The 12,862-nt window shown below is 40.4% G+C and overlaps 1 protein-coding gene across 1 annotated transcript; it reads right to left on the bottom strand.

Annotated features, from left to right (window-relative positions):
- Positions 1-215: 215 nt before the first annotated feature.
- Positions 216-12,150, bottom strand: Tex28 (testis expressed 28). Its single transcript, XM_027432430.2, has 4 exons — positions 12,139-12,150; positions 10,171-10,895; positions 1,373-1,508; positions 216-572 (listed from the first exon to the last, which is right to left on the bottom strand). Exons 1-4 carry the CDS (start codon positions 12,148-12,150, stop codon positions 216-218), a joined length of 1,230 nt encoding a protein of 409 aa, XP_027288231.1.
- Positions 12,151-12,862: the final 712 nt, after the last annotated feature.

Genomic DNA, 12,862 nt, shown 5'->3' with positions numbered 1-12,862 from the left:
CTTTTATTTTTAATCCAATCCCCATGTCTATAGATATTATGAAAAGATCATGGAAAACTGGAAGAAGACAAGTTGGCATCTGCATGTATCTCACTGGACTGGTGGTTACAGAATTAAGAAAGTGACAGCAACAAAGTAGTTCTCTAGGGAAGGCTTACTGAATGCCCTCAACATATGGAAATGAACATATTCAGGTGTATTAGACTCCTTGCCTCTCACTGTCCATCTAATGGAGGTTTAGCATCCTTGAAGTCTGGTCTCCACTTGAAGGGGACCCAAGCCTGCCAGTCCATGATGGAGATGATATGCCGCTTCTGCCAAGCCAAGGACACAAGGCCAATCAACACGAACACAGTGAATGTGCGCAAGCGTGAGTTGAGCAGAGGCAAGGGGCAAGAACACAAGGTAGAGACCAAGACCAAGAGGACAGTGGTCAGTGTGAGAAGCAGGCTTATGAATCTGAACAAAAAGTCCTTGGGACGGGTTCTGAGGCTGGCCATCATCTCCAGTTGGGTAGCTTGCTGTTGAGTTTCTAGCTTGGTTATTCTGCTCTTGAAAGTCTCCATTACATCCTATAGGTAACAAACATATATAGTCACCAGAAGTCAAAACAGAAATGTGCTTATCTAATTTAGTAATGTATTTGCTTATGGGTATTCAAGAAGTACTGTTGACATGAATTTTTTTCCTGTTTTATCTTTTTTTCTTTTTTATTTATTTATTCAAGCCAAGATCTCACTATGTAGTTCAAGCTGACCTGAAACTTGCTATGAAGACAAAGCTGTTCTCAAATTCAGAGATCTACTTGCCTCTTCCTCTCAAATCCTGAGATTAAAGGCCTGTGCCATCATACCTGATGAGTTGAATCTTTTAGGAGAGATAGAGAGAACTAGGACATGCACAGTGGAGACAAGACATTTGCTGTGAAGTGCTAGGCTAATGGCTCCTGGTCCTTATCTACTGCTGAGTCTGAGGACCTGGGTGGGAAAGGGTTAATCAGGGACAGCAGTAGGAGCTATGAATGTGGAAAGAACTAAGGGGCAGAAAGCTAGACCCAAAGAAGCTTTCCCTCTACTAGCAATGCAAACACCTCAGCATCTCTTGGGTTTGTTAGGCTTTACCCCTGATCTGTAGGTCACAGACTCCAGGCTATGGCTCAGTGATTGCTCCTACAGGATAAGAAGACAGTCAAAAGTTCACAAAGCAACTCACAGAGACATGCAAAGTATACAGTGCTGGTTCTAAAGCAAAGGTACAGGTTACCGCTGTACCTTTGCTTCAGCGTTGGCACAGCTAGATCTTCTCTTGCCTTGGGAGCATACACATAGATTAACTCATTCCCCCATAGCCCTTTTCTCCCTGAGGATCTCACCCATATTTCTTTGGCTCTTTCATAGGACAAATAGGCCATTTTCTCTTCAGTGCATGCCAAATGCTGTTTGAGGTGGCAAATCTCATCCAAGTATCTCTGCAAGTGATCATTCACCTGTTCTTCCATCAGTGATTGTCTAGAAAGCAAGAGACAAAGTAACATTCTCTCTGTAGCTTATTTTGGAGCTCATGCTGGCAGAGAGCATCCTGCAGCTGGATTTACTACCCCCACCATGCCCCCCACTAGAATTCAGTCAAAGATGGCTGCCTCCTCTACCTCTGCCTGGGAATACTTATACCGATAGATTTTATTTACAATTATTCTCTAGCAACGTTGTTGTTTGAAAAAATGGCGAGGGAGAGAGATGCCATCTTGTGACAGAGCTTTCATGCAGTGTTTTTTTATTGGAGGGAGGGAATGAAGAAGGGAGGAGATGACCGTCTGTGGACAGGAGCTTCAGGAGAGAGGAAAGAAGCAGAGAGAGAAAGAAATGGGAGAGATGGAAAGAGGGAAGGGGAGGGAAAGAGTTTTACCAAATGTGCCATAGACTAGAAAGTATAGAAAAGAAAATTTAAGCTATCTGTATATGCTATCAAATCCCCAAAACATTCTCAGGAGCAGTGTAGAGGATGCAGTAGTTATTCCATAAATGTATCTGTATTATAGAGCATGGACAGTCACAAAAGACCACACTGAGTAAAGTTCCATTTGTATGCAACAGATGAGTGGGTACCAGGGGCTGAGAATCAGAGTGACAAGGAATGACTGATAATAGGGTTTATTTTTTCAGGGATAATAAAAAGTGAAATTAGATAATAGATTAACTGTGAATATACTAAAACCCTACTAAAATTGTATACATTTGGGAGGAGAAACAGAATTTCACACTGTAGTCCAGGCTAGCTTTGAACTTGCAATCCCCCTGCCTCTGCCTCCTGAATGCTGGGATTACAGGCATGTGCCACTAAGCCAAGATAAATTGTATAGTTTAAATGGATTGAATGAATGGGATGTGAATTATAACTCAATAAAGTTATTCAATTGAAAGCAAACATGGGATTGTACTAATGGTCACACAACTCAGTTAATTTAATGAAAACCATTGAAATGCAATTAAAATGGTGCATTTTATGACATGCAAATTATATCTCAACACAGATGTTCAAAAATACATGCAAAATATACTACCTGTTATGTATACAAACATAAATAAGAAGGTGTTATAGCATGCAAGGAAAAGATTAGCACCCCATTGAGGGTAGTGAGGTCAGACAAAGAACCTGAAGAGGTACAAGGAGAGTGCCTCTGAATATATCTCTCTCTGTCTCTCTCTGTGTGTGTGTGTGTGTGTGTGTGTGTGTGTGTGTGTGTGTGTTACTGAGGATGAAAAGTGGAGCCTACGCAAGCATCTGACCATTGAACTACATCCCTAACCTATACAACTGAATCTTTTGAAGTTTTATTTCTTTATCAACAAAAAAAGATTTGAAGGAAATGTGTGGCAAATGTTAATATTTGATTTACAACAGAAAAACTTTTTTGAAGTTCCTCATCTGGACCCCATAAAGGACATGCCAAAGAACAGAAGCCAGGCTACCAAAGAGGACTCTTTGATCCTTTCATTGCAAGCAGAGCAGAGGAAAGTTTGACCTGAGTTAGAATTGGTGACTCCTCCATGAAAACCATAGAAGGCAGGGTTGCCACCCTGTGAGGTCAGGGAGGCGAGTCACACTCTTGCATGGCTAAGCCCTGGATTCAATCTCTAGTATCATAAGCAGTCAAAATAAAATAAACCTCACCCTGTCTAATAAAAATAATTTATTTCAAAGGTACATTCTTGGCCATTTCTGAGAACTGGCTATTGGCATGTTAAATTAGAACTCAATGGCTTTCACCCTGGAGGAAGTCGAAGACTGAAAGCTAGATACAGAGGGCTTATGTAGGACAGGCATGGTTGCTACAGTGTCACCCCAAGCCAAGGTACAAAGTAAAGCCATAGGGAGTAAGGGGAGAGTCATGTAAAAGAAGAAGTCCCACAATAGTTAACTCACCTAGGAGCCCAGGTTAGAAACTCTTTGTAAAAAGGCATAATGATAACAAGCATCAAATATAACTAAATAATGACATAGGCAATAGAGATAGTATTGACAGACTAGGAAGAACATCACTTAGGAGCATGAGGCAGGTGATTATAGGAGAGGAGTAGAGTGAAGGCTGGAAAAATGAAGACCGAGGGTGAAGTGGGTGGCTAGGAAGTCATGAAGGTGGATGGAAACAACTCATCAGTTTTCTGTCTGGGGACTGATAGAATCCAATAAAGTATGTGGGATGGCAGTCACATGAAAGAGTTTACCCGTTTTCTGGAATTGACATATTCCACGTCCTATATTCTAACCACACTCTGACCTCCTCCCTGGTAAGATAAGATGTTCTGTCAAAAAGTTTTGAGCTGTTCTGACAAGTCCCATTGAACTTATAAACCCCCTAGCCTTGAAGTTTTTGAGCTATATAAGCCCCATTTTCTCTTATATTCAATGCTATTCTCTCAACCCTTGCTTTAGGGAGACAGCCCTGTCTAACAGAAAATAAAAGTTGTCTAATTTAACCAAAAATTTTTGTCATGGCCTTTACTCTCATTCAGTGATATTAATACAACCTTTTCAATTCAAACAAGAGAACCCAGAATGGATTGTTTTCCAAATGTATAGTATTTCAAAGAAATAAATGCTAACCAAGAATTCTATGCCCAGAAAAGATATACTTTAGAAATAAAATAGGAGTAAATGACTCTGCAGGTAAAGACAATTGCTGCCAAGTCTGACCACCTAAGTTCAATTCCACATGGTAGGAGAGAACTGACTCCTGAAAGTTTTCCTATGACCTCCACATGCGCTCATATACACGTAGAAATAAATAAACGTAACAAAAACTATTAAAATATGAAAGTTAACTGAGCAGGCACATTCATCATTCTTTGCTTCCTGGCTGTGGGTGGCCTTCAGCTCCTCCTGCCATGAGTTCCCTGAAATGATGAACTTTACCCTCCAACTGTGAGCCAAAATAAGCTTTTTCTCCCTTGAGTTGGTCAAGATTTTTTTTTTGTTTTTTTGAGACATGGTTTCTCTGTGTAGCTTTGGAGCCTATCCTGGCACTGGCTCTGTAGACCAGGCTGGCCTCGAACTCACAAAGATCTGCCTGCCTCTGCCTCCCGAGTGCTGGAACTAAAGGCGTGCGCCACCAATGCCTGGCAGTCAAGATTTTTTTTAATCACCACAACAGAAAAAGTAACTAGTAAATCAACCCCTAGCAGCACTCCAGGGTGAGGAAGCCAGAAAATTCATGGAGAATGATTGTGGATTATAGAGAGCCCACTGTTCTCATGTACTTAGGATAATGGTTCTCAGGGCAATTTGTTTTCCATGCAATATTTGGAAATGTCTGGAGACATCATTGCTTGTCACAAGGTGAGGAGAACTGGTAGGCTAAAAATGGTTTCCCTAAAACATAGCCATGTTTAATCCCCAAAAGAGTCTTTCTAGAGGGGAGTGGGAAGAAGGATGGAGAAGGAACTGTGATTGGTATGGAAAATAAGGTTGTTTTTCATTTAAATTTAAAAAATAATTTTAAAAGAGTCTTTCTAGAAATGATAAAGTTAAGGATATTGAGATGTGGAGACTATGCTGGTGGGCTGTAAATGTGATCACAAGTATTATTTATCTTTGTGTGTAGTGCTGGGGATGGAATCCAGGGTTTGTGTGTAATGTGCAAGTGCTCTACCATAAAGCTATATCTCTAGTCCCCATGCAGTCTTAGGCAGATAGAAATTAAATACACATTGAAAAGGCCTTGTGAAGACAAAGAAGCAAGAACTTTGATGGGCCATGTGTAGTGGTACACTCATCTATTCCCAAAACTTGGCAGGTGAAGATGGGAGGACCAGAAGTTCAGGGTCATCCCTAGCTACATAGTAAGTTTAAGGCCAGTCTGAGAAATGTGAGGCGATGTCTCAAAAGTCAAAACAGGGAAACATGAAGTGAAAAGAGAGGAGAAAAGGAGAGAGAAGTAGAGAGGAGAAACAGGGGAAGGAAAAGTGATTTGAAGATTCCAGCCTTGAAGATGTGACCACAAATTATGGTATGTAACAACCACTAGGAACCAAATAAGACAGTGCAACCTTGCCTAGTAAAATTAATTTTAGAAGTCTACACTCTAAAACTATGAAAGAATAAATTTATGTTATTTCAAGCCACCAAATTGGAGTATTATGTGATGGCTACAAAAGGAACAGATGGTAGGCAGGGTGCTATTGGCATCTGCTATATAGATCCCATTTGTACCAATCATCTTACAGTGCCAGAGGCTGGCTCCCTGCTACTTCCAGTCAGTACCTCTCACCTATGAGTAATCAATCTCTTCTGCTTCCTGCTAAATTTAGTTTCATCTTCTCCTTAGGTATTTCCTGACATAAGAACCCTAACATCTCCTAGAGACTAGATATTTTAGCTTATGGCCACTCTTGCTTTTGTTTTGTTTCATTTTTAGCCATGCTATGTTGCCCCAGCTGGCCTCAAAGTCAAAGTGATTATCTTGTCTGTGTCTGAATTCTAGGATTACAGGTGTGTACAACCACACCTGGTTTAGGGCCACTCTTAACAGATAACTTAAGACAGAATTAGAAGGGAAAAACAGCTACAATGATAAACATTCCAGAAACTGTAGCTACATGTGGTGTAGAGGTACTGGAGAAACCCGAAGAAACAGTTGACCTGACCTAGTGAGAGCATGGAGACCCCAGTCGTAAAGCTGGGGAACCAGCATTGGACCACGCCAAGCCCTTTGAATGTGGGTGTCAGCTAGGAGGCCAAGACAGTATATGGGTCCTCTAACTGTGGAACCAGTCTTTATCCCTAGAGCACAAATGGACTTTGGGAGCCCATTCCCTATGGAGGGATACTGTTGCATCCCAGATACAGCAAAGAGGGCCTAGGCCCTCCTCCAAATGATATGACAGACTTTGATGGTCCCCCATGGAGGGCCTCACTACAGCTGGAGAGGTGATGGGGGTGGGTTGGGGGATCTTGGTGAGGAACACGGGAGGATGGGAGGGTGAGGGAATGGGGGGTATGGATATGTAAATACGAGTGTCTCTAAAATAAAAAAAAATTAAATCAAAAAAGAGGAACTCAAGATCATCTTCAGCTACAAAGCAAGTTTGGGGCCAGTCTTAGATACAGGAACTCCTGTCAGAAAAAAAATAGCTCCTTTTGGGTACAATTTAATTTTGTTAAATGTTGCAGGACATTTAGTTTAAAGAATCTTGGTAGGGGCTGGAGAGATGGCTCAATGGTTAAGAGCACGGGCTGCTCTTCCAGAGGACCCACGGTCTGATTGCCAGCCACCACTTAATAGTTCACAACCTAGTTCCAGGGAATCTGATGCCCTCTTCTAACCTCCTTGTCCACTACATACATACGGTACACAGACATACGTGCAAGCAAGACATCCATACACAGAAAATACTTTTAAAAGAAAAAGAAAGCTAGTGGAGCCGGGCTTTGGTGGTGTACACCCAGTACTCAGGGAGGTAGAGGCAGGTTGATCTCAGTGAGTTTGAGGCCAACCTGGTCTACAGAGTGAGTTCCAGGTTAGCCAGAGCTACACAGAAAAACCCTGTCTCGAAAAACCAAAAAAAAAGAAAGAAAGAGAGAGAGAGAGAGAGAGAGAGAGAGAGAGAGAGAGAGAGAGAGAAAGAAAGAAAGAAAGAAAGAAAGAAAGAAAGAAAGTGAAGCATAAGTCTTCAAACAAGCCAATAAGCAGAATTCTTTCATGGTTTCTGCTTTAAACTCCTCCTTGAATTCCTGCCCTGACTTTCCTCAATGTGTGACCTGGAAATGTAAGCCAAAGAAATATCTTCCTTCCTCTAGGGTAGTTTTGGCCAGTTCCTGTTTTTATAGAAACAGAAAATAAATTAGAAAACAGGGTCTGTCACTGAACCTAGAACCCACTGATTTTTGTAACACTATCTAGCCACCAAGCCCTAGTGATTCTTCTGTCTCTCTTTCCCCAAATCTGGAGTTATAGGAACGCACCACAATGCCCAGATTTTTATCTGGGTGCTGAGGATCTGAACTCAGGCCTTCATACATGAACAGCAAGTACTTTACCCACTGAACTATCTCCCGATTTATATGGAAGTATGAAAGACCCCACATAGCCAAAGCAATCTTGATCAAAAAGAATTATGTTTGAAGGTATCACCACACCTGATTTTATATGTCATGCACTACAGAGCTATAGTAAGAAAAACAGCATGGTAACCACACAGAAACAGATATATAGATCAATAGAATAGGATAAAAGACCCAGATATAAACCCATGCAGTTATAGACATCTGATTTTTGACAAAATTTTTTTTAAAAGTTAGAAAAAAGCCTCTTCAACAAATAGTGCTGTGAAAATTAATGTAACTGGGTTCTTATTTCCCACCCAGTAAAAAAAATCAATCTCAAATGGATGAAATGTAAGACCTGAAACTACAAAAGGAAAGGGTAAAGAAAACGCTTTTAGATGTAGGCATAGTCAAGATCTTTCTGAATAAGACCATAATAACTCTGGAAATAATAGATAATGTAAACAACTGACAAATAGAGCTTCTTAAAATTAAAAGGTTTCTATACAGAAAGGAAAGAGTAACTGAATGAAGAGATATCCTATAGAATGGGAGATCTTTACTAGATATACATATGACAGATAATTATTATCTGCAATATACAATGTTTTTTTTTTGTTTTTGAGACAGGGTTTCTCTGTGTAATAGCTCTGGCTGTCCTGGAACTCACTCTGTAGACCAGTCTGTTCTCTAACTCACAGAGATCCGATTTCCTCTCCCTCCCAAGTGCCAGGATTAAAAGTGTATGTCACCACCACCTAGCCTACAAAGAATTCTTAAAAAAAAAAACTTAAAAGAAATCAAACAATTCAACTGGGGCTGGTGAGAAAGCACTTTCCTGTTAGATCTCTTGGGAAGGAGAGAACCAACTCTTGAAAATTGTCTGCTGACTTCCACATGTGTGCTGTACACACATGCACACATACACACATAAAGTACATAAATGTAAAATATTACAAAAATCAACTCAATAAATTGATTAATGAAATAGACATATGGCTCTGAAAAGATGAAATATAAACAGCCAACAAACATAAAAGTGTTCCACCTCAATGCAAATCAGAAGTACACTGCAACCTAAATGACTGTCAGAAAACCAAAACAAGTAACAAATGTTGGTGAGGATGTGGACAAAAAGGACTCCTTTTATACTGCTGGCTGGAATGTAAACTAGTCCCAGATACTATGGGGATCATCAGTAAGGAAGTTTTTCAAAAGAAAAACAACTAAAAACTGGGCTGAGTGTTGGTGCAAACCTTTAATCCCAGCACTTGGCAGGCAGAGGCAAGCGGATCTCTGTGAGTTTGAGGCTAGCCTGGTCTACAGAGTGACTTTCTGGACACCCAGAGCTACACAGAGAAACCCTGTCTGAAAAAAACAAAGAAAATAAAATAAATAAAAACCTAAAAATGCATAAAATCATGTATATATATGAAATGAAAATAGAAATAAAATTGTCTATAAATATATACAATAAAAATAATAATAGTAAGCAGAGCAGTGGTGGTGCACACCTTTAATCCCAGCACTTGCGAGGCAGAGTTGGGCAGATCTTTGTGAGTTCGAGGCCAGCCTGGTCTACAAAGGTACACAGAAAAACCCTGTCTTGAAAACTCAAAATAATAATAATAATAATAATAATAATAATAATAATAATAATAGTGAAACCTGTATTTCTCAGTGGCTAGCTTACTTAATGACAGGCTGCTTTATAATGCTCATGTATTTTCCCTTACAGATTCTTAGATTACATAAATGCTCCTAGGAGTCTCTGGGAAAACCCAATATGAAAGTTCCCATTTGTGTTCTCCTCATATGTGTAGGCAGAGTCCTTATTTTCATGAATATGCTGAGACTCTTGAATTAACTCCTCCCTCTCGTGCTAGGCTGTTGAGTGTATTTATATTAATTTATCAATGACTATGATGACGGTGCTATGAAAGGAATCAAGGTACCCAAGGCTGGTAGGGAACCAGAGGAGTACAAAAGGAATGGAATGGACCCATTAAAGATTAGATTTATGTTTTTGTTGTCTGCTGTTGTTTTGAGACAGGGTCTCACTATGTATTGAAGGCTGGCCTTAAAATCAGTACATAGTGAATGCCTATCTTGCCTCTTTTTAAGTTGTTGGACCCCTGTTTTGTCTTAGAGGAAAAAAATTAAGCCATAGCGTACTGATGAGAAAGCACTCACAAAACATAGTCACTTTTAAACTGAGTATCCAATACATCCAGTGCTTGACATTATACTTCAGTTCAGACTTGGGTCCCGGAAAATTGCCCTAGCAAATGGGACATAGGGACATTATCTCTCTGATGCTAGCAGTCTGCCAGGCTCCCACTGCACCTGGCTGCCTCTGTTGTTGCATTGCACCAAAGCAGACTTCCTAGCAGGCACCCTAGCTACAGACTATTTAACCAGCAAGGGACAAAGGTTGGTGTAGAGCGTCAGGAAAAGAACTACTCATTCCACTGTAGGCAACAGCCACTAAAGAGAAATTACAAACCTGCTCTTCTCACCTACCTTCACCTTGACTCTTTTCCTGGCTCCTTCTCAACCCTTCATATGGGTGGATCTCAAATTATCTCTTGTCTTAAGAGCCAAGGTGTAAAAGGGGGCTTTCCTCACCTGGCTTTCTTTTCCTGGAGGGACTCCAGTACCTCCCGCACATTAGTCACATGACTTTCCTTGAGGCTTTGATGGGAGACCTGAAGACCAACATGGACTTTCTTGGCTTCTGTCAGTTCTTCCTTCATCTTCTGCAACATCAGCTTTCGTTGCTGAGCCACATACTTTTTGTCTGAGAATTTCCTCTGTTGCATGCCTGACAAGTGACTCTCCAGAGTGTAGGGCCTAGCTATATCGATGGGCAGGCTATCTTCCCCCCCTGGCTTGGACAACTTGGAATATGAGACCTTCTCACCAGGTTGCTTATGGCCGTCCACACCACTGCTCACTTTTAGCACTGAGCTTGTAGGGCTGCAGCCCTCTTCCAGCTCCTTCAGCTGCAGGTGACACTGATAGAGCTTTCGTTCTATGTGAGCAATAGTGGCAGAGGTGCGCTGGTTCACCCTCTCAAAGGCCTGCCGGATATGTGGGGCCTGGTGTCGGTCAGCTTTGGATACTAGCTTGAGGTAGCTCATAGTATTCTCATCCCTACTGGCCTTCTCCACTCTCAGCTGCTCTGAGAGGTAGAAGATTCGATGCTTGACACCTTCCCTCACATTCCGGGCAAGCTCACCATCTGAGAAGCTAGTGTGACTGCTAGGGTAATCCTCATGGGAGGAGGACAGAGACCTGTAGGAGGGTACATTGGGGGGCAAGGTTGCACTTGAGCTCTTCGTGCTTTCCACCTACATTGGGAAATAATAAAACATGTAACATATGCTTTGTGAGCTTCAAATAGAAGATATGAGCATGTATGAATTCACTTCACAAAAATACATGTGTGCATAGACAGTGATGTATACAAGGTTTGTATATTCAAGATGGGCCCAAAACAGACTGTGGGGAGGTGGAGTTCATTTTCTAGGCCCCCAACTCCTTCCTTTTCAACACCTAACTTCTTGCTGGTACCCTACTACAAACCTCAGGTGGGTAGAATCTGACCTCTACATCTCCCTCACCTGGCCTTGAACCTCTCTTCCTATTATCTCTTCCAAGAATTACCAGTTATGTCTCATTTATTAGAGGCTGTTCTTATAAAGTAGCAGTAAGATTATTCCTATTAATCCATATGGCTGTATTGCTACTTCTGGGAAGATGGTAGGTAGAGAAATTTCTATGCTAACAGGTTTATCCATTCATGAAATCACTTGTCTCACACATTATTTCCTAAGAATTAATGAGACAAAAATAGGCAGGGAGTCAAACGAGGACAATAAACTACTATATAACAAAGGAAATAAAACCACATCCTTGAGAAATATGAAGGAATCTTACAAGCATAATATGGAACAGAAAATATCACATTGTATTTGGTTCTGTTTGGATAAATTTTAAGAGCATGCAAAATGTAGGGATATTGTATAGGGATGTCTATATAGGTGACAAACTCTAAAGGCAAAGCCTAGTCATGAGTAGTATAAGCATTAGGAGGATGCTTTTCCTGAAGGTGGTTGTGACTGTAAGGGAGGTGGAGACTACAATTACTTATAAGTATTTCTTAAGATATATGTTTACGTTTTCTGCACCTTTATGTGCATATTCCAGATTCTGCAATTTTAAAAAATGTTTTAAGTGTTCAATAGATGGATTTAATAGCAGATTTTATATGATTAGATAAAGCTGGTAAATAATAAAACAGAGATAAAAAGGTATCCAGAATCCAGCACAGAAATATAAAGAAATACAAACTTTTAGAAGTAGAAACAGAAGACAGGATGAGGAGGTCTAACAAAAATCTTCTCACTGTACCAGATTGAGAAAATAAAATGAATATTTGAAGAGATAATCCATAAGAGCTTTTTAGAACTAATGAATGTCACAGATCCACACATTAAGAAGCTTAATAAATTTCAAATGGAAAAAACAAACTCAAAAATATATCTGTATCAAGAGACAAGATATTAAAACTAGAGGGGGGAAACATATTACCTTTAAAACCATGACTTTTAGACCGCAATATGACTTCTCGATAGCATCAATATAATCAAGAATATGGCTGAATAATATCTTCAATACCGGTAATAAGAGATATGCTGTTGGAGAAAAACAAATCAAGTCAGATTCAAAGAATTGGAAGTCAGAATGTCTTCAGACTTCTCAGCACAATTAGAAGGTGGTGAATAAATGCCTTCAAAGCTTGAAAGATAAATGATTTCCAACTTAGAATTTATTTTATAACAAAACAATTATCTGAATTAAGGACTCTTCTTTTCCCTTTCCTTCCTTTTCTCCCTTCCCTTTTCCTTTGACTTCTTTTCTGTTGTCTCCTCCTGCCTCTACTTTCCTTTCCACTCTTTCCCATTCTAGGGATTGAACCTGGGGCCTCATATGAGGTAGAACTTGCTACTTACATTCCCAGCTCTAACTGTGAATGTACAGTGAAACATTTTCAGGCATGAAAGAATGCAAATAGTTTGCTTCCTCTACAATATTTTTCCTGATTTTTATGACACATATAGTAGACCACCACAATGAACAAGGGATTTAGGAAACAGGGTACTGGATGGAGGGATGGAGAGGGAAAGGAGGAGGGACAGAAGCAAACATCGTTTTCTATTTCCCAGATGACCAAGGGAAGCTTGTGCTCACAACTGGGCAGCAGGTCTGGAAAGCAAATTAAAGGCTCCGTTGGGCTGGGGAGATGGTTCAGTGG

This window comes from Cricetulus griseus, chromosome X (genome assembly GCF_003668045.3).
Source record: "Cricetulus griseus strain 17A/GY chromosome X, alternate assembly CriGri-PICRH-1.0, whole genome shotgun sequence".
In the NCBI taxonomy this organism is placed as follows: Eukaryota; Metazoa; Chordata; class Mammalia; order Rodentia; family Cricetidae; genus Cricetulus; species Cricetulus griseus.
Note: the sequence above shows the minus strand (reverse complement) of the source record. Positions and strands in the feature narration are given on the sequence as shown.